The sequence below is a fragment of the Anas acuta genome, chromosome 1 (genome assembly GCF_963932015.1).
Source record: "Anas acuta chromosome 1, bAnaAcu1.1, whole genome shotgun sequence".
NCBI lineage: Eukaryota > Metazoa > Chordata > Aves > Anseriformes > Anatidae > Anas > Anas acuta.
In genome coordinates this window covers 137,664,892-137,691,932 of record NC_088979.1, presented here as the reverse complement: position 1 = coordinate 137,691,932, position 27,041 = coordinate 137,664,892, and the positions used below count along the sequence as shown (strand labels likewise).

At 34.7% G+C, this 27,041-nt stretch overlaps 1 protein-coding gene across 1 annotated transcript in view; it reads right to left on the bottom strand.

Annotated features, from left to right (window-relative positions):
- Positions 1-27,041, bottom strand: part of PLCZ1 (phospholipase C zeta 1) — a 48,294-nt gene that overhangs the window by 343 nt on the left and 20,910 nt on the right. Inside the window, exons 7-12 of the mRNA XM_068659668.1 lie at positions 24,026-24,253; positions 21,547-21,703; positions 19,717-19,833; positions 7,302-7,474; positions 4,373-4,505; positions 2,528-2,677 (exon numbers count right to left, since the gene is read on the bottom strand). Of these exons, the coding sequence (XP_068515769.1) occupies positions 2,528-2,677; positions 4,373-4,505; positions 7,302-7,474; positions 19,717-19,833; positions 21,547-21,703; positions 24,026-24,253 (958 nt within the window). The remainder of the gene's footprint in view (positions 1-2,527; positions 2,678-4,372; positions 4,506-7,301; positions 7,475-19,716; positions 19,834-21,546; positions 21,704-24,025; positions 24,254-27,041) is intronic.

Below are 27,041 nucleotides of genomic sequence, written 5' to 3'. Positions count from 1 at the left end.
TCATTAAAATTTAATGTCTGCATTACATTTAATGTCACAATAGTAATATCAGTTGTGATAAAAAATACTCTATTTTATTTATGTAAATATAACTTGAATTATTTAAGTATCTGTTATGATTAATAATCCATGTTCAGAACTGCAGTTCTCACAGCCCTTCTTTAGGTGTTTCTGGATGCGCATGTAATGTCTGAGACCCTCATTTGGTTTTGGATTGTCTTGATTCTTTTATCCAACATGAAAGTTCACTTTGCACCCAAGGTTCATCTTCTGGGCAGCAGATATTAAAGCTGAGCCCAGGCAAGATGCATTTGTGATCAATCTTTAGAGCATCCACTCAGTATGCGGAAGACTTTTTGTATTTGCTATGAAGAAACTCACTTCATGGATGAAGACTCATTTTCAAGGACTGTGTTCATAGTCCCTAGCTATGGAATATACTACCAAGAGTCCTGAGAGATGGATAGGTTTTTTTTTATGATTGAAATTGTTCCAATTCATATGAAACAATTAACTGTTAACTGATCAAGTGGTAGCTAGCATGGGACATGGGACAATTGAATTTCTGTCCTGTATTGGTGTTCTACATAACAGAGTCACTAGGAAAGGGACCGTAACCCAGGACTCCCTCCTCTAACCTTTAACCTCCCAGCTACACAATTGTTCCCCTCTTTGAGTATACCTACTTAATCACTGCATGAAATATGGAATACTGCTACAGGTGGGCAGCAAGCATCCTTCCCCATGTAATCTGCAGCTGATTGGTGAAGCTGCTGCTAGGGAAGGGGGAAAGGTGATGACATAGATTGAATCCTTTCAAGAGGAAGAGCACGGGAGGGTGGCAATGGCAGAACTTTGTCCCATAGACTGTCAAGGAAGTAAAAGATGTAAGCACTGCTCAGCTTTTAGAAGCAACTTGCCCTCAGGGGAAACCTCAGGGATATGAATCCTATGGAAGAAGAGGGCATTCCTCTAGCGCAGCAAGAAGCACCAGAGCTATGCAGAGGAGCAAAATTTATTCATAACTCAATACTTATAGTTGTTTCCTAAGACCTGTAGACTGTTTTGAATCCCCTTGTAAGACATTATTTTCCCCTTTCACTATTTAGGGTGCTTAAGTACCTAAAGCAAAGCCATGGTTCCAGACCTGGAATACAGAGGGTTCAATGTTAAATATCATAATAAATTTTTAAATTACCTGTTGGCTCATCACTTAGAAGCATTTTATTTATGCCTATGGGCATCCTGATAGCGTCTTCCAATTTTATATTGCAGTAGTTAAGGGCTAGGGTGATTTGGCACTGTTTCTACAGTGCTATTTCCTAATACGTTAAATTACTCCACTCAAAATTTTTCCTGAAGAATCTGCATGCTCTTACTTTTCCAAAAAAAATCCATTTAAATTCCCATTTATGACCCAAATTAAACCCAAATTAAACCATAGAGACATATGAGACATAGACACCATAGAGACATATGAGAGACACAATGAATAATTACACCAAAAAAAAAAAAAAGAAATACAAATATTGATTATTTTGCAATGTGTAAGCTTTAGCATCTGCCATTCAAATTTGTCTCAAAAATTGGGTAATGTTTCCTCATTTTTCTGAAATACCCTAATAAAAGTAGAAAGTAATCAGTGTAAAGATTTATGTTGGAGAAAGGCAAGTGTTCTTTAAGGTAATGTCTTTGTTCTTCTATAACTCCTAAACCTCAACTAAGAATCACAAGCATCTTTATGACTACAGAACCTGAAGAGAAATAGCCATTAAAAATCCTGCTAAGCTTAATAAAAAAAGCCACAGTGCCCATTGCCAGCTCCAGTTTTTGCCTTCATATCTACGCTCAATAATAAAAGCTGATTCTGTTTATTTCATTCAGAAATACCTTTGGAAATCCAGTGTAGTAACAGCCATTTTACGTAAGCCTTTCTCCTTGGCCTACTGACTTCTGTGCCTGCTCTTCATGTGCCTACTCATCACATAAGTCTACTCATCACATACATGTAAGTCTGCAGGAACTATACTGGCACAACAGAAGAAACACTACCAAGAAAAATACCATAAATACTTAGCTTGGTTTAAATTCTTCTGCTCTCTGAAAATTGCAGGTAACCTGAGGGGTTTGTGGTTTTTTTGTTTTGTTTTGTTTTAATTTGGCTTCTTCAGGTTTGGAGCCTAACTGTTGATTTTATGGAAGTTCTGACTTACCGCTCTTCCAGTTTTCTATCAGAATGAGTTAAAATACTGCCTGCGCAGTTTCTATTTAGAATGGAATATTCCAGTAGGAATTATTAGCTATTATTAATTATTAATAGTCTTTTGTTTTCTGTGGTGTGGGTTTGCATTCAGAGACTACAATGACTTAAAAATACAGAGTGCAACTTTTAACCCATGGTTATACAATTCTCCTGTAGAAAATAAACATAATGCTGTGCTCCATCAATACTAGAGTAAGGATAAAAGCCTGGATTGTTGTAGATTATTCTGAGCTATTATTGGTGGCTCGCTTCATAAAATATTACCTTTACTCAGGCTCAGCAGTGGTAAAGTGTATTGGCCAAGGAATTCATTTGCAACCAGTGATATCTCATCTTCCACACAGAAGCGTATCAAAGCCAGTTCTGGAACTTGGACAGTAAAAGAGAAAGTTTCATCCCATCTAGGACTCAAAGCTAATGAAAAGAGAAGATAAACAGTATCAAAATGCCATTTCATTTACTCCATTTCATAGCTGAGTTGTATCTGCTATCAGTATTCTGACCTGGTACAATGCTTTCTTTTTCCCTAGATTTCTGTGCACATTTAAATAAATGATGAGATTCCCACTGACTGAAGTGATACAGATCAGAAGGAAGTGCTTAGAATGAAGCCAACATGGACAGATTGGGACTTGCCTACAGCACACACACCATCTCCTTCTAGGGATTTATCATTTATTAGCTACATAATAGTGTAAATTAAAAGGATGAGAAAGTTGCCACTGTCCCTTTAAAGAGAGCAAAATAGGACAGTGATACTCAGGTTCAGAATATCTGCTCAACTTAAGTTTTCTAATAGCCACAGCAGTTTCATGTTTTTGCCAGTTTCTCTCTTTACAGCATTGGAAATGAGGCAGGTGCTGAATGAATTAAGGTAGAAAAGTGATTACATGACTAAAAACAAAATACAAAAGGGGACGTGGAACAGGAGGGGGACACTTTGCCTTGAACAGTGTTCATACAGAGAGAGAAGGAATTTAGGGACCAATTTAAAATGGTGGCAGTCTACAAAAAGAAGAAAGGAAAAATAGGAGAGAGAGACACAGAAGAAGGAAGATCACAGAGAACCTTAAGGCTGAGACTTCAAGAAGATCTATATGATAAAGGTAAGGGAATGCTTGAAGACAAGCACCAAGATTGCACACTTCACCTGTTAAGCAGTTAAGGGAGTAGTCCTACTAGAAACCTGATATAACCTAAATGTTGAAACTGCAGACATTTCTTCACAAAAATTCCTTTACATGTACCATGGTAACGGTTTGGACTCTGAGAGGTTTAATTTTCTTCATAGCAGCTCTTATGGTGATATGTTTTGGATCTGTGACCGAAAATGTTGATGACATACTGATGCTTCAGTTGTTGCTGACAGTCAAGGACTTTTCTGTTTCTCACACTGTCCTACCAGCAAGTAGGCTGAGGGTGCAAAAGAGATTGGGAGGGGGCATGGGCAGGACAGCTGACACCAAGCAACCAAAGGTATATAGCATATGGTATATGGTATATAACCATAGCATATGACGGTGTGCTCAGCAATAAAAGCTGGTAGAAAGAAGGAGGAAGGTCATTTGAATTTATGGCGTTTGTCTTTCCAAGTACCCATTATGCACAATGAAGACCTGCACTCCTGGAAGTGTCTGACCATCTTCCAATAGATGTGAAGGACTAAATGAATTCCTTGCTTTGCTTTCCTTATATGCGGAGCTTTGCTTTACCTATTAAACTGTCTTTCTCTAAGCCCACAAGTTTTACCTTTCCAATTCTCTCCCACATCCCACTGTGGGTGGGGAGAGTGTAAGGTGAGACAGCAGACGTGTTGCTTAGCTGCCTACTGGGACCAGCCTGCAACAGTGAGTAAACACAGTGTGTATTCCATCTTCTTTCAGGAGAGTGCTACTAATAGAGAGCTTATGCTTCCTAAACTTACTGTTCAACAAAAATGGCACATAGCTTGAAACTCTGCTAGAGATTTTGTGCCAGAAGATCTTCATCTAGAGAGAAATAATTGCAGACTCTCTAAGAATATAACAGCTTCTTGGGAAGTAAAAATGGTCATTCCATATAAAATATTATTGTCCTTTGTTCACAGTTAAGAGACAGACTGATGCTCACCATTGCTTTTTATGACACTAGATTTTCTTTTTACTTGATCTTCTGGCACACCGTAGATTTCTATCTGCACTAAAGGGTCAGCCTTGTTAGTCTTTGACAGGTTGCTGGGTGGTAACTGATGACCACTGATAAGCTGTAAAATTAAAGTTGTAATGTATTGAAATAACTGTAAGAATTAACTTTACATGATAGCCATATAATAGCCATCATAGCAAAAACTGTTCCATAAGAAACTACTATAAGAAGCATATATCAGCCATAAGGAAACTGTTACAAAAATACACATTAAACACAATGAAATTAAGAATATGGCACTTCCTATTTAATTTAATTCTTGACTAGTTTGATATCATTGTGTTTTACATAATAATTTTCAGATTTCAGCTTTTTCACTCAATGCTGCCTGTAATTTAGTTACCAGGAAAAAAAAAAAAAAAAAAAAGAATCAGTGGTGATTTTTTGCAATATCTGAGATCAAGCTCATGAATTTCTATTAAAGCTGTGTCTACTGGACTAGCACCAACACTTAGGGTGACATCAGCAGTGTTGCAGGGTATGTAGCAGTGTTCCTCACCTATGTTCGTGTTCTTTCACAGGAACATGTAAAAAGTCAGCCTTTAGTAGGCTCCCTGATGATATTCTCCTTAATTTAGTTAGTTACCTGGAAATTTTGCCTCAGAGTGCCCTGTAATCTGGCAACCAGCCTAAGAAAGGACTTATGAAAGTCACAACTTTGTCTGCCATCTATCTCTATTTCAGGACACCTAGGAGAGAATAACCATCTGTACAGTGTTTGCTTTTTAGAAATCAATGCTGAAATGTATCAAAAGAGATACATAAATCCGCAAGCCTAGGTGAGAGATGTGATACTTTGATCCAGATCTCAAGACTAAACATCAAAGCTCAGCATACAGATTCTTATCCCCCTGTCATCCACCAAAAAGTCAAAAACCACAAACTCCACCTTTTGCTTAGGTACTTTCTGTAACATTTTGGTCCAAGAAAAGTTCTAGCCTGAAACACTGAGGAGCAGTGACTTAGCAAACCCAGATGCTGGCCCCTTACTTCCTAGAAAATATCTATTACCCTCAGTAGAAAGCTTTTCAAGATGTAAGTGCAGACAAACAGCCCATTTGGAACAAGGGGAAGTCCTTTGACATGTCCTGAACATCATCAGCAAAATCCAGCTGTATTGGACAAGTTCTACTTCATGTTTTTTACCCCTTTGCTAGACCCAGCCTAAGGCTCTGAGAGGATGCAAAGAGAATGCTGTTTTCAGCTATGTGTGACCCAAATCCATAAATACAATACACTTGTGAGGCCCAAGGTGAAATAGACATACAGAGAGAATAGAAAAATAATATGGTATGCTTGGAAATATCCATTTAAAATACTTTGCATATTCATATTTCTTCTTCAAAGGCTATGTATAATCTTTGTGATAGGAACTGTGGCACATCAGATAAGAATGTTATTGAATTAAGTAAAATCAAGCCCTGTGTGGTTTTTGTCTTCATTCATGTTCTCTAAATTCAGCTAGTCAGCCTGAGAAACTTTGACCCCTAGATTTGCCCTCTAACTATAAATTTCTCCATTCATCAAGTTCATCATCTTTAGCAGAAACTGTTTTTCCTTTGACTCCCACTCCTGATTTTTATTTTTTTTTTCTTCAATCATTTCCTGTTTTTTTTGCAGCTCACTCTATGAGTAGGGCTCTGCCCCACAGTCTCATAGCTGGTGGGTTGCCACTGCTGCTTTGCATTCTGCACTATCCACCCTATCATCCCAGCCTAAGCCATCAGTCTAAAAAGCTTCCATTTTCTGTGCCTGCCTCCTCCATACTCAGAAATTTCTTTCCCATTGTCAATGATTTTGCCTGTCTCCTGGATTACAGTCAGGAATTTATTTATTTATTTTTTTCATTTTAATTAACTCCAGCTTTATACAAATAAGGGCTAAAGTAATGTACGTATATGCATGGGTGCTTGAAATCATCCAGTTATGTCTATTCATAATTGGTATGCTCACTGTTAGGACACTAAAATGTTCTTGATTAGGTGCACACATTAAGTAAGCATTTTATAATTGTTATTAGCTAATGTTTTATCTCCACTATTTATTTGTCTGAAAGAAATATCAATTATACACTAATTTTATGCTAATTAAATAGCATTTATGCAAGTGGTATACTGCATAATCAGAAACAGCATTTTTTCATTGGGAAAAGGTAGTTTTCCATCTAGAAAATAATTATAAAACGTCTACTTAACTGCAAAATAAGGGTTTTTTATAATCCATTATTTTAAATAACATTTATTTCTAACATTTTTAAGAATTAAATTAGGTTTTAATTTGGGACAAACAGAAATAATTCAAAGGTTTATTGATCCTTTTCCTTTTTTACAATTATTTATATGAATTTAATATGAAAAATGGTCTTTTATATATGCATAGGAAGATATCTAAACTTAAATGAAGCATAAAGCTTCCTAGCATATCTTTAAACATTTGCATTTGTTAAGTAGCATTATTGTAGTATACATGGCATTACTCATACTTAAAGGCTTTCAGAGTTCAATTCCCACAATCCTAAGTGATGTTCTTATGTCAACTACACTTACGACATAATACAAGGTACATTTACATTTCTGTGCAAAACGCTATGGAAATCATGGGTTTTACAAGCTCTTATACCCTCTGCATATCTAGACACTTTTTGTAAACAAAAGCAAATTACAGATGGGAAACCATCCAAGCAGCAATAGGTACTATAGGAGTGATATGTTGATAAAAATAACATTAAACTTTCCAACAACCAGGAGTGAGGATAAAATAAGAAAACAATAATGGATAATATATAGGTCTGAAATACATAACATTAGCTTGTTTTCACTTTTTATCAAACAAATTAAGAGTTAACTAAGCTTACCCTTATTGACAGAGACATTGGCTTACTGTATCTTCCCACATTGTATGGGTTAAAAGTTGAACTGTGATTTCTCAGGAATTCTGGTTTCAGAATATAGCCACAACCACCATTGTCTAGGAATTTTCCATTTTGCAATTCCATTTGCACTCCTGGGGTCTGGAAGTTTAAGGCCACTAAAAAAAATAAATAAATATGTATTTCAAAGAATAATCATTGACACCATTTTATAAACCAACTCTCTGACAATTATATTCAAATCAAGAGCAAAAGGGCTTAAAATATGTATACTTTTCATCTCATATTAGACGCTGCTGCTTCTCTTAGACATAGCAGTATTCAATAATGAACGATTCATATGCAAAAAGAAGTGCAATGTGTTGTGTTTTCACTTTTTCTTATAAATTAAACCTCAGAGAATAAGAAATGAGAGTTCTTTTGCTCTCCACGCAGACTAAATTCACATAACAGAGTCTCTACAGAAGCAATAGCCAGGACCCTGGACCTGCTTGCAAAGTTCTGCTATGGAAGGCAAAACCATAGGATTATAAAAAACTTTAGTTAAGGTCTATAAGTTGTCTCACAACCATATCACCCTGAAGAATCATAGAATCATGAAATATCCTGAATTGGAAGGGACCCACAAGGATCATAGAGTACAACTCCTGGCTCTGTACAGGACCAGATGTACACAGACCCTATGTCTGAAAGTGTTGTCCAAATGCTTCTTGAACTCTGGCAGTCTCAGTACTGTGACCACTTTCCTGGGGAGCTTGTCCAAGTGCCCGACCACCCAAGAAGATCAAGAAGTTTATTTTAGTGTAAATACATATACGTTTATAGACTTAGAAGCAGTTTTAAAAGTGTTTGTAAATTTATGTGAGGAAACCCTATGAGCTTAAGTCTCCAGTGCTGATGGTTATTGATAGTATACACATGACAGATTTTCCTTTTCTTGGCAGCTCAAAACATTTCTGGTTTGCTGCAGCAATGATAATGTAATAACACAGTTCTCATCAACATGATATTGTAATTCATGAGATAAAACCAACACTGAAATAGACCTGTTTAATGAAATTTTCCCCTATTCCAGTACATTGGAGCTTCCTGTCACATTCAAAATAGAAAATGCACAAGTCAAATCAGTGAAGTGATAACATGATATGTGTTAAATAGAAAATGATAAAAAGTCATTTACTTGATGGCTTGGCAGGAAAAAAAAAAAAAAAAAAAAGACTTTAAGCAGTACAAGTGACTCCTAATAATAATTCAGGAAAAGGTCCTTATTATGTGTTCTTATGTGATAATATAAATCTATTGAATGAATGTGTAGTGTAATTCAGAAATTATTATCTCCTGTGGAAAATGACGGAAATTTGGCTGTGTTTCACTGAAAAAAAAATAAATAGTTTTTTCACTGCTTTGATGATTGTTTAAAAAAATTAGTATTAAATAACACAGCAGTAGATCTGCAGGGTGAAGCAGCTGGTAGTAAGGAACTGATGTTTTCATTATACTTGTCTTTGGTGGGGTTTCTTCAGAGGAGTTCTAGCCTGGTCCCATGTACTCAACATCAATTAATTGCTGGAATGGTCCCAGAGTGCATCCTCTGTTTCAGCTGAAACGAATCCTATCTGTGCAAGGTATGATTGCTCTGCAACATGAACTGCTGTGCATGTTAGTAAGTAGGAACAACTGGGAAACTTGATTAAAAAACATTGACAACAACAACACATGTGCTCTTGATTTGACCTGCATGCTAACAAAGACACTTGCATAGATTCTGTGGCAATATGCAAAGGAACTTTAAGCCTATTTTACCTTTGACAACAAAAACTAGGCTAAAATATTCATATTGTCCGGTGCACTCTATAAACTTTTTATTTTTTTATTTTTTAATAGGGCAAGTACTCTTGTGGCATAGTTTTGGCAGTGATTCACTATTTGTTCTTATGACTCAACACACCTTCCAGAAACAGACTTAAATGCTGTTCTGTAATACCCTTGTTAAATAGCAATGGAGTTATCAAATGCATTGATTCAAGCAATGCAGTGGATTCTATAGAGCTGCAACACTGAAGGATCCTTGATGCTTACATCCTGGCATTATTCACAGATAACTCAAGATCTCTCAGTCCATAGGTAATTCCTAGGCCACAGTTTCAGAATAGGGGGTTTAAAAAATGTAACTGAAATAAGGTAATTCAAAAAGTCGTGGCTTTAAATAGCAGCAAAAAATAAATGTATTTGTAGCTTCCACATGATGAAACAAATTACATGATTGCACATAATGAGACTGTTGCTAAATTTGTCAAGCTTCATAAGCTACTAAGCAGGAAAATCTGATTTAACAACAGAAACAAGCAAAGGAGAATACTTTACATTTTATCATATTAGGAAAATTACTTCACACAAGTGAAGGTCAATGTTATTATGGGCTGGTATCTTCAAATATCAACACTATGTTTTTACTTAATTTAATTTTACCTTAGAATAATTTAAAAACTCACTGAATACTAGTTTTAATCTACCTACTGATTTTCTTCTGTTGAAAGTTGTAACCTGATTAAGGTGAGTAAATGCAAGATTGTGTGTTATATTCTCTGAATTACATACCTCTACTAAAACTGTTTGTAGGGTTCATAGCTGCCTGGGGTCTCCTCAGAAAAAGCTTTATGATATACCATTGTTTTACAGTTTTACATTTTAATCAGATGCAGTTATAACCCTTATACTTCTTGAGAAATGGCAAAGTTCATATATTAAAGCCTAAGTTTTTCATTGCCTAGCAGTGTGGTCTTAGCAACCTCTTTATGCAAGGAAGACTAAATTTCTACCCAATGTTTCATCTCAGATTTGTTGAATTCAATAATAGAACTTTTAGTAACATGCTTTGTGCTGCTGTTTTATTTAATGGTAGAGACTTTTAATGCATTTATGAAGCAAAAGATGAAATAATCCCTAATACAGAGAGGAATAAAAAGGGTATATTTCATCCCAAATCTTTTTATCAGAAGCAGTTAACTGAATTAATACCTGCAACTAATTGCAGAACTAACTACAGTCTAAATAGTCAAATCCAACACTTCCTATACGTAATACCATTCAAGACATAATTACTTTTAGACTAAAAGCAACAGCTTTTAAAAGCCAAAGTGAAAACTGGTGATCTTAGATTTCTAAGATACTATGATTTGAAGGCAATTGAGGAAAACTGCACGTCTTTGGCCTGTATTTGAGATGCTGCCTCTCAATTAATATTCCTATTTCAACTTGGCATTTTTTATTTTTTATTCTTTTCTTCCTGATACTATTAGCTGCTGCAACCCTGAGGTTTAATATATTCTCTGCATTTAAAATGGAAGATTTTAAAATGGATAAGTACACATTTATCACGAATTTTCCCTAAAATGAGTTACTTAATTGTATTTTATACCATTTAAATCCATCTCAAAATGTCTGAATTCTATGCAAACTCCAAAAATATCATATGCAAAAAGCACTCAGTGCCAATGTTCCTATCTCGATGATTTACTTCACTCATTTAAATCTAAAGAAATATAATATATCACACTTCTAACCCTTTGATCAGTCTTGTTGCTATCTTCTCACGTCTTTCCAGTTGTCTGCTTAATGGGCTGCTCACAGTAAGTGCAATACTGCACTTACAAGACTCATGAAGGGCAAATAGCAGCAAAATCATCTTCTGTGTCTTAGATATCCCAGATGTGAATTGAATTCCACCGACTAGGAAATACTGTGAAAACAGGACCACATCCTAATGATCTCGCTTATTTTGTCATTGGTTATGGGATGATATATGACTGTATTTGAAGATATCTCATGTATTCCATGGTAGCACTCCCAGTTGGGCATTTACTTTATCCTCTCTTCTCCCGTGTGACTCACGGCTGGACCCAACACATTAATGTCCAAATATACATAAATATTTTCATAAATCTTTACATGACTGGATAGTCCTTTTTTTTTCTTTTTTTTTTTTTCTTTTTTTTTTTCTTTTTTTTTTTTTTTTAAGTTATGTAGGTGTCTTTTAAAAGATCGTATCTTCAGACTGAATAAAAATCATACCGAGTATGATCCTAACTGAGAAGGATCAAAATGTGGATGAGAAGGGAGGACATTCAGTCATCAAATTACTTTGAAATTCAATGTAAGATAAACCATAACATGATGACAATTTGTCAGCTGTTATGTATACCTGGAAGCAAACATGCATTTAGCAGAAGCAGCAAACACAACAGGTGGAACTCTATCAGCAGTGAAGAGATTCTGTCAAACTAAAATACAGTAACACCTTCGTCATCTGAACAATAAATATAAAATTAATTTCTAAGCCCTGTGCAAACATTAACTATCACAGAATCCTCAGGTATGAAGACTATTTCCCTTTAGTATATTGAAAATATTATTCAATCTACAATGCATCCTGATGGAGTTTGCTCCAATGTGTACAGTAATACCCTGAAAACCCTTCTTACTAATGCCAGATATACAGAAGATAACATGTTCTATCACCAATAGGCAATAATACATAATTCAGGAAAACAGTGGAACACGCTGTTTTTTAAATATCTTTTCCATCTGTGTCTATCTGAGAAACTAGAAAAAAAATCCAGCATAATTAAGACTGACAAATTATGGCAGCCTCTTCAGGCTGTTCTGAGCCTGAGCGTTACTCACTATTGTGGTCCTGCCTTAACATGTCATGCTGATTTCCGTTGCATTCTCTGGGTGCTTGTAAATTAAGGCTGGTAGAAACACCACCCGAAGTCAGTCTTTTAAATGTCCTCCACATCCCCTTTGCCCTAGGCTTAATGAGTTATTGTGTTGTGTGTTTTTTTTTTGTTTGTTTGTTTTGTTTTGTTTTGTTTTTAATCTTTATGGTGCTTCAACCCTCTTGCCAAGCCAATGAATGGGTGAGATCCCATCCAAACTTTATGAACAAATCTGACTACCTTCCACAAAAAGAAAAGTATACAAAGAGTTGTTTCCTTACCATGTTCTTCACTCATCTTCACTAAACTGTTTAAATTTTGACATACCACCTATATATCATCTTTTTTTCTTTCTGTTTTTTTTTTTTTTTTTGATCAAGGAATTTGGTTAAACTGTATGTATTTCTTCTTACAGAATAAAACAGGCTTTAGCTATTCAATTAGAAATTATTATTTCTAGCTTTATTTACCACATAATGCTTATCACATCATTTTGAAATGGATGTTCTCATAAACTTAATTTATGAATGACTCTCATCATAAGGTATTCTGCTGTAGTAAGAGCAAACTGAGTGACATGCATAACTGTCTGACACATCATGCTCAGCATATGCAAACAGTCAGCCTGACCTTATTGTCTTTGGGCCAATTCAATACTGTTGCTCTACAGACATTGTCATCAGAAATTTTTATGAATTCATTCTAATGCTTATAATTGCTGACATTGTTCCTACATAATTACACATAGCTCTACTGGAAAATAGATATCAGGTGATTAAAAATCATCCATTGTCCATTACCCAAGAATATCTACAACTGGTTTCAATTAGGGAACCTTTCTAGTGAGGTTCTCAGGGGAAAAGTAACTAATGCATTTCTGATAAACTATCAAATCTAAAATCTATTTTTTTAAATGTATTTTTTTAATTAGTGTGTCAGACTGGAAGTTACACTTCAGTGTAAGTCTCAGCATCTTTTGGTTGTCATCGCATTTACTTCACACATGAAATAGGTACTTTTTGAAAATCATTTTTTAAATTTGCTTGCTTTGTGTTTCTTGGCAGAACACAGCATACTATCAGCTTCCCTTCCGTGTTTCAGTCTGACTTTCTAACACAGCATTTAGAGCAAGGTCAGCAAGGAGTTCAGAGACCATTGTGTCCCTGCAGTTTCTTCTGTCTTTCTTTTAAATTGACTAGATCTCAGGTAAATTATTTAGTGTTCTATTAGTTTTCTGCAGTTGTGGATTTAGTGAAGATAGCTGGAAAAAAATATTTTCACCATTGCTGCCAACAAAATGCTGACAGAATTAAATTTGTGTGTTTCTTTGCTTTGAAGTTATAGCATTTATTCTCCTCCCCTCCCCCCCAAAAAACAAGGCACAACTGTCTAAAAAGAAGCAGGCTTCAGAGTAACCAAGACCTTTGTCATAAACATGGCAGTTTCAGTCTTAATTGAAAACACCTTCCAGCCCATGGATCCATACCAACAGAAAGGTGAGTCTATTTAAATGGTTTAATTTATCAGGGAGATATTATTCTACCTAACTTGTCTATACATGAGTTATCTGCCCTATGAGAGCTAGTGAGTATCTAGTCAATGAAGCTTAAGTGACAGTGTAACCAAATACTTTAGTATGAGATTAATCATGTCCATGGAGTCTGTAATTCTAATTGCTGTCCCATTGGCTTGGGAATATCTGGGAACAGGCATTAAGATGTGAAGAAAACCTTTTAGTTTAATTTCCTTAAACCATTGCAGCCTGTAATCTATTACATCTGTGGAATATTTTTTTTCACCTACATGACTTTGTTAGTAATAAGCACACTTTGTTTGATATCATATTATCTTTTCAGAACAGACTATTCAACTGTATTGAGTATGATTTAAGTCATTTGTGCAAGATTTAACTTTCACTTCCTAAGTAATAACATAGCTATGTAACCCCTTTCTGTGAGCCAGCAGGTGACCTATGATGACTAGTCCTATCCTTGAAACCTCAACTGAGATGGAGTGGAAAATTAAAAGATGTTTTTTTAATGCTTTCTGCTTTCATTCTTCTGGGGCATTGGCTATACTGGGAGCTAGCAGGAAATTCTCTCCTGTCTTCCTTATAGAATCATAGAATCATTAAGGTTGGAAAAGACTTCCATGATCATCCATTCCAACAATCCCCCTACCACCAATATCACCCACTAAACCATGTCCCTAAGAACCACATCTAACCTTTCCTTAAACATCCCCCAGGGACGGTGACTCCCTGGGCAACCTATTTCAATGCCTAGCTACTCTTGGAGAAGAAAATCCTCCTATTTCCAACCTGAAAGCACATTCTCCATGACTCAGCTGTGGGATAAGGCCACTACAAGCCCAAACAAAGAATGAGCTCCAGACTGCAAGGATACCTGCCCAGAACAGCCTGTGTGTGTTTTTGCCATGGGGTATATGATGTGTCAGATTCATCTCCTGCTTTTGAGCAGATGACCCATTTCAGTTTGTGGACAAAAATCTCTAACCAGTTCTGCAAACACATCTAAGGTTTTGTTTAATGCATGGAGACTAACTATTAGACTTTTAGATGTAGAATGTACAAAGATTAAATACTGTGATGTATCTGTCTTTCCCATGTCATAGACATTGTTTAGAATTGTCATCAGCAAGGTTTTAGGATCACAATGCCAGATTCAGAGTGCTCACTTAGTATCTAACTGCAACAACATATACCGTGAAGAGCTGTTAAGACATTCTAATAACTTAACCAGGCATACAAATAAAAACATTAAAGCATGTCACTTCACAGATTGCACTAGAAATTCAAGCAGCAACAATTCAAAGCTATAATGCAATGACTACTCATTTTTTCTTTTTTTCAGATAGAGCATTATCAGTTGAAAAAGGCATGTTATAGAGCTAGCTTTATACTTCTGCAGTGTTAGAAAAAATCCAGTAGAAATCATAACCAAAAATAGAAAATTATCATACTGGTAAACTAAGCATGTTTATAAATAGAAAAAGTAGTATCTCACCATCTTTTAATTGGAAGAGTCTGTATTTTTCATAAGATTCTATTCCATTATTTTATAAATTCCTTTACTAAATTTGACACTCCATCACATATTCTAAAGGATATAGTGTTTATTAAGATTGTGGGAATATCTAAACTTCCTATGACCAAATATGTTAAATAAATTTTAGGGAAAAGAAAAGAAAAGAGGAAAAAAAAAAAAAAAAAAAGAGAGAGAGAGCAGTTCTGTTGTCACTAGTTTTGCCATTTTTCCTGAGAGAAAGCTAAATAGAGTTTGTATACAATTATGTAATAACAGAAAATTCCAAAGTAAATTACTGAATTTCTGCTCTCTGTTTTATTTAAGAAGCTTTCCAAATTCTGTCTCATCTTTAAGTTTTCACTCGCTCACAATCCTAGTCAAGTCAAACTGATGGTCAGTTCCATCTGCACAGGTGAGATGTACCAAGATCTGAATAAATGGTTTTCATTTCCCGAAATAGCTTTAGAGGTTACATTCAAAACTACATAGAGAATTCTTTTTCACTAATCTTTTCATGCAATAATTTTTGTCATACTATTGCACACAAAATTTAGCCACATGACAGATGTGATAAAATTGCTAAGCTGCATTTCAATCTCACACACCAAAACAAAACCTTCGATAAAAATTCCATCATACAAATAGTCGAACCTTCACAGTAGCATATAAATTTTTATGAGTGCTTCAGAAAAAATATGCTCTATACCGGCTCTTCTAAAACAAAATCCTGTACCTGCCATACTGTGGCTTTCCCATATAATTTACTGAATTTTTTGGTCAGTACTGTGGGTTGTTGTTATATATGAGAAAACATTTTCTACTGCATGAAAAGGACATATTCAAAAGCATATTTAGTTCTTCCTCTTTTCATGTTTCACTGAGGTTTTGTTTTGGTTTGTTTGTGTTGTTTTTATTTTTTTTTCTTTGCTTTTCTCAATTAATATAAAACAATTGACACCTGTTTATTTAAAGAACTGTCCTGAAATTTATTTCCATGCATAAATCCTTACTTTCCATTTTATTTAGTGAATAAAAGAGAGATATGGATATGCCAAACCAGTTCTTTCCAGTGCTACACTGCAGTTATATGCAGGAAGCATACTAATTTTTCCAGACTATAAAAAGTTATTGTGGGTATTTTTCTCCATAAGACCTCTTTGTTCACAAAACCTATCCTGTTCTTATGAGACTCAATTTTCAGAGAATGGGCACTGAGTGCACAGTGATACGGAAAAGCGATTTCGTGGGAACTCTGTGCTTTTTACTGTGGTTTTTAACTTGTCTTCCTCTGAAAATTAGGTTTACACAGTTACATAATTCTCTTCGTCAGTCCCAGCAAATCTTGAGCCTGTTGGCTCATTTCATCCCAGTTTAGCAGAGTGACAGACTGCTCCAAGTTAATATGTTGCAACCAGTTTAGAGAAAATTGATGGCAAGATATAGCAGAATGCATTGTTTGGGGTTTATCAGTAATGAAAGTGAAGGAATTACTCAGATCTCATCATTTACAAGATGCAGAGGCCTGGAAGGCAGTATTATATCGAACAAAACCTACGATATTTATCTGCCAACCCAGAGCACTTACAGATGTTGGAGGAACTTAAAGGTAAGTGGGAAGATTAACCTAGCAGGTGTGGGGAGAGTTAAAGGAACTGAAGAAGGGTAACAGGACAGGAGAAATCTGAAAATCCCATGAACTAGAGGGAATACTTACATGCATGAGATAGAGTGCAATGGTAGAGAGACAAAGGGATTTGTGGGATATAGGAACACAGGATAGACACAGAAATTAAAACATCTGAGTTAAATTAGAGGAAGTGCATCAGCAGAAGGTTCACTGAGTGAAGTTTTGAAAGCTACATTTTGGAGTGCAGTCCCATTTCTGCCAAATGGTTATCTAAAACAGATTAGGGAATCAAGACTGGATCTGGCATGGTTTAGAAATGATATATGTGAAGACTTGTAATCAGCTTATTCCCATGAGAAAAATGTTTCTTAAATGAAGATGCAAGTGATCTGACCAAGAGGGCAGATCTAACCACTTCCTGCATATTTTTAATTCTTCCAGGAAGGGACACAAAGCCCCTGTACAGCAAAAATCGTATGTTTGGTATAAAAATCTTTAGAATGACTTTGAATTAAAGTATACGATGAGTTAATGGTCAGTGTAATCATTATGAGAGACTTCAGTCCTGTCTGAGATCTAACAAATGGATATTCTTTAAAGAGATCGTTGCTGAGATTTAAAGGCTAAAAATAAATCTGGTAAACTGCAGTATGATAAGCCCAAGAGATGATTCAATTCGGAAGTAAGGACCTCAGGCCAGTGCTTCCTCTAAGCATGAAACAAATTTACCAGTTTCTAATAGCAATGCAGATAGTACAGAGAGAGCACAACCACAAATAAATAATCCCACATTAACAAGACATCAAGTTCAGTGAAGATTAACCTCAAAGACAGAATATAATGAAATAAATTTCAAATGGTATGGTAATGGCAAGATACTTCCAGCGATAGCATAGCCCAAGACCAAATCTGTACTATAAATAAACATCCATAACAGCACAGATACAAACAAAATTTATAATAACTAGTAATTTTTTACTCCCAGTAAGGCTGTTAAATTATACCACAACACAACTGTAAGGATGGGAAGCAGAATTAGTAACAATTATGGTGGGTCTGAGTACACTTCAGTTCTTTCAGCAAGCAGCTAGCACTGAGCAAAGAAATTCACGCAACCTCCCTAGTCATTGCTTCCTACACTACCTCAGCTATGCAGCACTGACTGCATGGCCTAACTTGGTTATGGGGACAGCAAACAGTAAGGAATTTAGGTTTGGAGCTGTCCTCCATTGCTTGAAGTCAAGGCCACAGGAGTGGAAAGAGCAATCTCTCAGTGACAGCTGTGGCTTGATGCTCCTTCCAAGTACTGTAACTGTAGGAGAGTAATTGGGGATGCAGTAAATATTAATGTGCATGATTGATTGGAAAGAGCACACTATTAAAAGCAGTTCTGAGAAAGTAACTTGAAATAGAAGGCATTTTGATGCTGAGAAAGGAAACGTCAAAAAGGAAGACTTTTGCAAAGGTGCCCATAAGCTCCAGGGCCCTACAGGAGAGTGAAAATGGTGCCTGTATCTGTATGAGTGTGCATTGTATTGCAATAAAGTGAGACCATCACTTTCACTTCTCAAAGCTGGCAGCCTACAGCAAACTGCCCTGCTCACCTCACAGTCTCCCTCAGATGGCCTTGCTGTAGTCAAAATAAAAGACAGAATATATGTACACCTGAAAAAAACCGTTGCTTTCTACTTCACTGAAGACAGTGGCATCTCTGCCGTGGTATTCTGATGATCAGAAGTGTTTGAGTCCTTCTTCACAGTAGCGTATCATACTCTGGGAATTCTTGGCACCAGTGGTAATTGTTGTGCCCACAGCTCCTGCATTGCTGCCCCTCCAGTCACACAAAACCGTCAGCCCAGCAGATGTCTCAGATGAGAATTTAATTACTGTGTACATTCCTAGATCACACATACATGTATACACCTTTCTATCATCTCTTGTAATTTAATGCTATAGGGTAACCTTAGCAAAAAAGCAATTGCATTCCAACAATTCCTACATTTAGCTAAACAGGCAGCAGCTTCTATTCTCCACAGGGAGTGCTAGACCTCAGTTGAAAATGAATTAAATAATAATAAAAGGGGAAAATAAGAAAGGTAGAAAATAAATAAATAAATAAGCTACCATTCCCATGTTCTCCTATAAACGTGCTCTGGTGATAGTTTAGCCACAGCTGACAAATAAGCAGAGGTTATGGAGTTTGATTAATACAGATTGCAAAAGAATGTAATCCATTTTAATTTTCTTGAAAGGAACATTGCAATTTTTTTTTATTTTTTATTTTTTTCTGGAAGTACACTGTTTAATGAGCAGTGTGCTAACGTCTACCTCTAAAACTAAGGTAACATAGTTAACATAATAATTTCAGCCCAAGCAGAGAGGCAGTAAAATATGAATTATACTTTAGATTCTCCATGCAGACAGCCACAAAGAAATACCAGAGAATTATTAATAAAAAATGAAGTTACATGAAGTAAAATAAGAAAATTATGTCTTAGCTCATGAAAGTTGTTTATATGTTTTCACGACAGTGTTTCATAACATTAAATTATGCTTCATTTAGTCTTAGAGCTGGGAGTAGTACAAACCAAGGTTCAAAGCTTAATAATGTTGCATTATTTTTAACAGTGTTTTTCTTGGTATTCAATAAAATACAAAATCAAAAAACAGCAGTTTAAAGGAATTGATGAACTACAATAATTTGGAAAGTTTGGCATGTGACTATATTTATTTTTTTAAAAGTGATAATTATAATTAATTATAACATAATTGACATTAATTACAAAAGTAAATAATTGAAAATAATATTATTCTTCATTATCCTATATCAGAATTCCTGGATTCTGGGATGTAAAAATTACCTAAATATGTAGACAGAAGGAGAAGTCTAGCCAGTGAGGGAAAAATATGTAACTCATATGTCACAAAAATATTATGGAAAGGAAAAAAAATCTTTTTTATCTATAGTCTGCAAAGCCTTTGATGCGACAGTCTGCAAATGTACATACCCATTTGACACCCCACATTCCAGAACTCTTGAGGATTATAATTTGAAGAATTTGTTCTTGTCCCTTTGGGGTAGATTCTTGTAATGAATCGTGAAGTATGTGAAACAAACTCATTACCTGAAAAACAGAATGATAAAACTTTGGTAAGGCAAACTTTTTTATTTTATTTTATTTTATTTTATTTTATTTTATTTTATTTTATTTTATTTTATTTTATTTTATATTTTATTTTATTTTATTTTTAAAAAGGGAGAGAGATCCTATTTGAATAAATAATAAGAAAAATATAATAATTGATCCAGCTTTTTTGTGTGTGTGCTTTTTTCCTTTTTTTTTTTATTTCTTTTTTTATCATTTCATGGCTTTTCTACACAATACAGTAGTATATGTGACACTTGGAGATATGTTTAAACTCCTGTTTTTAAACCTTAAAATGTGGGAGTATAGTGCAGATTATTGTTAAAGGTTCAATAACTGAGGATCATTCCTTCAGGGAAGTATTCTATTTCTTTACCTTTTTATTAGCTAAATACACATCTTTTACACTAAAACCCACTACGTTCCCCTGGAAAATAGGAAAGACACAAAACAGGAAATTTGCTTAAAAGCCCACTCATTCTTGAATTGTTCAACTGGAAGAAAAAAAAAATATCTATCCTAAAACAATTTAAGCTTGATTGCTGTTTTGAGGTTTAAGTAAATTGAATGAATAATCTCATTACCAGTGAGCAACACTTTTCTAAAATATACTTAATTGACTACTTTGCAATCTTCAGAAGATGTTAACTATTCAAGTCAGTTGAATTTCTTCCTCCTAGCAGTGTTCCTTCCCCCCAAAAAAAGAATAAACCACAGAGATGTGGAAAACCTAGAATGATTTCTATCTGAACTATTCCAGTTAAGTGATTAAATAGAAAGCTTTACACTTCCAGGATCACCATTCTCTTACTTTCCATCCTCTCCCTGCCCCCTAATTTTAATACAAAATACTTTTAGATTTACAAGATTGCTAGACAGACTAGAGAGGACTTTGACTATGAACAGCTGGCAAAAACCTACTTGCTTTATTGCCATTCAGCACCATTCACCTAGCCAACCATCAATTCATCTCCACAGAGAAGTGGGTGGCAGCTGGACTGGTCCTAAATGAAAGGGTTTGTGGCAGACTTCATTCTCATGTTCTTAATACTCCCTGAAGACTGCCAGTAGACAGCTGGAGTTAAAACAGCAGAAGCTGCACCAAATGGAAATATCCCAACACAGAAGGAGTTTTGAATAATCCAGCTTGGCCTGTGTGAAAGATGTGGTGCAATGGAACAGACTGCTTGCTATGGGGTTTATTCATTCTTTCATGTGATTTCTTTTATCTGCAGTTATCATCAGAGCCGGGGTACTACATACTCGACTTCATTGAGGACCACAAGCTATGTAAGGAGAAAAAATCTGTTCCTTACATTTTCAAGTATTGACTGTAACTTTTAACTCATTTGGTGGAGGGAAAAAATGAATCAAAAGGTATTCATGCATTTTGTATACTGTGTAAATATTTGTTCTTATAAAACTATATGAAATTAAAACAACTTTGAATTTCAAATTTGCTCACAAAACCCGCTGAAAACATAAAAATGCAGTTCAAATGATGAGGTATTTCTAAAACAATTTTATAGAAACAACCAAATAAAATTGGACAGTGTGCATTTCATAAAGATTTCTAACCCTTCCAATTCCTAAGCAATGAACAATAGCATGGTAATATTTATGTGGTAATATGTGGTAATATTTGGTAATATTTGTGGTAATATGTGGTAATATTAAATCAAAAGAAATTACCTGAATGTTTAACAAATTTTCGCGCTTTAACCTCTCCAATTGAATTATTTTCATAGCACTTCTGATTAGCTAGTGAATGCTCGAAGCTTACAAACTTCTCAGATTTGGTATAAATCACAAGGTCTGACAACTCAATGGCAATCTTTATCTTCTTAATCTAATAATCATAATATGAAATAATGTAAGAACAGCAAAAAAAAAAAAAAAACACACAATAAAGTGTATGTCATGATTATTAACGATTCAGAAGAAGCATCACATTAGATGCATAAAGCATGGGAAAACATGTCACAACTAATATCTATTTGAGCTTAAGATATGATTTTTAATAGTAAGAGGTGATCCAGTCAGAGACAATAAAGGTTATTGTCCTGTGTTCATCACAGTAGGTATGGAGTGAATGAAGGGATGCTTCCAAGGCTTCCTGGTTTAGGGCTGGACAGCTGTTGGAAAGCCTTAACATTTCCCTGCTTTTGAGACTGGTATATAAACTAAAGTCATTTTTCACGGCTTTTTGTAGTACTCATTTAAAATATATGTCCAGCTTCGTATTCCTAAATACATGAAGTGCTAGGAAAGCTATACTGGTAGGAAGTACTTGGAGGGGAAAAAAAAAAAGAAAAAAAGGAGACAGCATTTATGTTAACAACACAAACTCAACTATAAAAAGTAGATATCAGGAGAATATTTTACCACATCAAGCAAATCAGTCATTGGTGCATTCCTCTATGTATTGTTCTGAAGTCATGTAAACTCTGTACTTCTTAATCAAGATGGAAAGTTCTCTAGCCAAAGTCTTTGTTTAGTCTTACTTCATTACCAAAGCAAGCAAAAACAAAGGCTGGTGTACAGTGGAAGTGACTTGAAATTTTTACAAGCATTTACTTCTTAAACTGATGTACTATGTGACCTCTTCATTTGACTTAACATGTACTTATGAGCCAATCAGTGGTAGTAGCCAGAAAAGAGCTGCTGATATTAATAATGTTTACATTCCATTTTAGCTTTTGAAAGCAAGTTCTCATCTGACATAATAATAGGAATTGCTAACTCATGGCTCTTAAACTACACAGAATTTAAGCGTGTTACTTATTCTGGTGCTATGTCCAAAGAGGAGCAGTAGGAGTCTACTGTCACAGAATTCCTGAATAATGTAACTCTCTGGATGTGGAAAGCAGTGATGCAGCCAAAGCCTACAGTGTCATTAGAGTATCTCAGGTGTGGATTCAAATATTCTTGTGCCCTCCTAATGGAGCAATGGAGTAGGGCACCAGAATAAATACTCCCAGTCCAATAGAGGGGGACTCCAGACACCATGTTCTCTTCTGCCTGTGAAATGTGGCATCTCTGGTTGCTACTGATCAAGATGTATGTAGTATATGTTCTGGTCTGCAACATGATATTACAAATATATCTGATCCTCTTATCCAGAAATTTGTTCTTCCCTGTTCAGAGGATTTCATCCTTCCACAGAATTTTTCCTTGCTATATCTCCATACCAGGCAGAAAGAGAAAGAAACAAAAATCTTGAAATTTAAATCACTGAGGAAAAAAAAAAAAAAAGACACTGAAGAATCCACTGCCTCTCAGCAAAATGCTGACTTCTGAGAAGCATTGCCAGTCTATCTGTATTCATATAATCATAGCATGATGTGCAAAGATGTCTGGATATTAGGTGCTTCCTGCCTGCTTAAAAACTTGAAGAAAGCAGTTTGAAAGCTGGTGGAGTGATGGGTTTCCATGGTACAGAGCTACTATTTGGTTAACAAAATGAGTAAGTTCAATTTGAATATCAGAAAGAAAATTACATCCATTTTTTATAGTGTCTCTTTCAGAAGTAGTATTTAATGTTAAGTCTTTACATAATAAATGTTAAAATACCTTTTCTATTATACAAAGTGCTTAAAAACGTTCTAGTGCAACCAGAAGTCTACACCTAATTTCATGCATAAATTCAGAAGAGAATTGGGGAATAGAGAAACTGTTCAAAATCTCCAAGACAGACTGGTGGACTGCAGGGTAGAATAGAAAACTGTGTCCTTCATCGTCAGGAACCACTGTAAGTGTGTTTGTGAAGTTACAGGAGGACCTTGGGACCAACAAGGAAGGTGGGCCTATTGTGTTAGTGAGCACCCAGGATGAGCAAAAGACTTGAAAATGAAAAATGCAGATGCATTTTGTAGAGGATCACAGGGAAGGCTTTCTTTGTTGTTGAATACTAAAACATGCTCCAGTTGGAGTGTCGTGAAACAATCAGAAAAACTCCAAACTTTGAGCTGGAAATTAGTATTTCAAAACATATTACTGTAAGCAATTTTAAAGCCTGCTTTTTGAATTGAGTCTCTATTCTGAGATATAAGCTATATTCCTTCTTAAAAAAAAAAAAAAAAAAAAAAAAAAAAACAACAACAACAACAACAAAACAAGCTGACACAGAGCTATGAGTTTTCTAAATTAAATCAAGATGGATGTTTTTTACCTTTGCCTTTTTTCGGGGTGTTGATGAAGGTTTATTTTCACCTTTTCTTTTTGAGGAATTACCCTTTGGCTGAAGAGGGGCTTTCTCATCAGTCTCATCTTCTTCTGATGAATACTCCTCTTCAGAAATTTCCCCTGTCTCACCATGACTGTCCTGACCTTTCCTGAGCATAGTTTCCTCAATTGTTCCAACTTTCTTATTTTTTACCAATATTTTGAATTTTAATGCCTGTAGAAAAGATATTAAATAATAGTAACTAGAATTATGTGTGGATGAATTGTAGGTCTTCATATCTAGTCATATCAAGATGTCTTGTTTAACCCTCTTTCAAACCTGTGTATTATATTAAATGAAGTGAGGTAGCACAAAGCAGTGAATGCAGTTATAAATGATGCAGGTTTCAAAAGCAAACAAAACAAACAAAAACAGACTGGGGATCTAAGTAAATAATTGAATGTGAATATCTAACCACACAACAGGGAAAAAAAAATCTCCACCACACAGATATTGAAACTATGATCAAGATTAAGGTAAGAAGTATCAGAGGTGATGACCAGTTAAAACATAAGAATTCTATTTATTTATTTATTTATTTATTTTACTAAGCATTAATTCATTTTTATATGTAGACATATAAACATTTATTTTACCTTCATTTGAAGATGTATTTTTTTTATCCTAACTGCTAAAATCTGCTGTTTGATTAGTACATTAGTGCATATCTATTTAACACATTAATTTAAAACTTTTGGTATTATGTTATTGTTGTTGAGAATAAAGTCATGCTGAGCTTACCTATTCAGGCAAATTAACAGAGCTTGGTAATTTGTTGCCTGAGGGTTTTCTCTGTTTTATGTCATATTTAAATGGACATGTTTCATATGAAGCTGAGAGGACTGAGATTACTATCACTTTTGCTAGAGAAAGTAAAGACCTCTAGTCCAGTAGTTAGTCATCTATCAATAGGGGTTTTCAGAGATTATTAACTTGGAAGTAGAATTTTCTAACAGCATCTTACTCAACCAGCATAGTGCTTTGAAAAACTATACAAATCTTTATAACCGTTAGTAAGTTGAATGCTGAAGATATCTCTCATTTTTTCTCTGTACACAATTACTATGGTGTTGCACAGCCTTTCTTAAAAAGAATCATCTGAGTATCCAGACATGGATATGGGGAAACATTCTGTAATTAAATGAATAGCTAGTTCACAGCATATAGTGCACAAATCCATGAGTTCTGGGGAGGAAAGAAGAAATAAAAGAAAACAAACTACAGTAATATTAAACCTAAGCTTGTTATTTGAGAAGACTGAACGTTATCTTTTTAGACAGTCATGAAGAGGAATATTTGCATTAGTATGTATATAATTTGATTAAGTTTGGATGAAATATAGAATTATTCAAATGATCATTTCTTTTTCTTTATTTTTTTTTTTTATCTAGTAAATTTTCACTAATTGAATAACAAAGTATTTTTTCACTAGTAAGATCACTAATTCCATAATGAGGGACTTGGGAAAAATGTCATTAACATTTATTTCCAATAACATGTCTTTCATCTATGCCTCTGATACTTATAAATATGAATCTCACTTATGAAATAATCTTCACTGTAAAACAGCAGTTATGTAGTAGACATTCATCTTTACCTCTGTATACAAGAACTGTCAATGAGTACCAGAACTTATTCAGGTTCTTGGATAAAGTGATGCACAAAATTATTCCTTAAGACTCAAATGCAATAGTGAAAAGGAAGGCTATACTGTGGGAAAATTATAGAAACAAGGAACGAACACATTAAATAAAGGATAACTGAACTTACGTGTGTGGCAAATATCGTGTTTTAACATATCCATTGAATACATAGGAAAAACTTGAATGATAGAAGCATACATGTAAAAATGAAGTTTTATAATAGAAATGAGACATGTGGGGAATTAAATTGACATTCCATTTATTTAAATTGCTGTCCTCGTTGCTGATAGTCTCCTTATCCCTTCAGATCCAGTATTATTAGTTCATCACTGTGCCAGTGGAATGAGATATCCTATGCTTAATATCTATCAATGTCATGCTAGTGTAAGATTTGATTAGTCTCTCTGCATGGGTGATTCAGAATAAGGATGCCCTTTAACACTTCCTTCATTTCTTATTGATGCACCCATTCTTTTTCTGTGATATTTTTAGAAGAGTTTTAATATAAGTAGTATTTCTTAAATTTTAAAGAGTTCTGAATTTTCTTTTGTATATTTTTATGTCCCAATATTTAAAAGCTATTCTATCCTCATTTGATCTGTTGTTTTGATCATAGGTAAGATTTACTTCTACAAATCAAAAATTCCTGGTATATAAAAAAAAGAAAAACTTTTCCATGGATATATTAATGACTATTGTATGTAAATTTACTTTAAGTAAAGGAAGACCATAGGCTGGGTCATCAGATAAAAAGTAGCCATGAAGTTTTGAGGCAAATAGTTTCTAAATTTGCTTTGAAATTTTAAGGCACATAGTTTCCAAAATTATTTATTTATTATTATGGAAAATAGGTAAATACCCTGAGGTAGAAAAAAAATGTAAAGTTAACATTTTAAAATCATAGTACTCTTTTCAAAAACAGTTACAGAAAATACTGTAGCAAGAAGAATTGTTTTTCTAATTTGGGGCCAGAAGCAGATTCCAATAACAGTTAACCCATACCATTAAAAATCGAACATGAACTGAAAAAGACATGCCAGACATTTTAAGTCTGAAATTCTAATAGATCTTCAAAAGAACTTATAAAAAATGTATGGTTACAAAATCAGAGACTATGTGAAATTTGAGTCCTTTAGTTGGCAATCAGCAGTGATAAACATTTAGCATCTTTTTGAATAACTGTGTCTTGAATCTTTTTAGCAGATAATGAGCTGAAAATCTGAAGACCCACTTTTTTAATTTGAATGTAAGACACAAAATGTTTTTAAAATACACTTTTACTATCTATGAATTTATAAACTGTAAACATATTTTTAAAA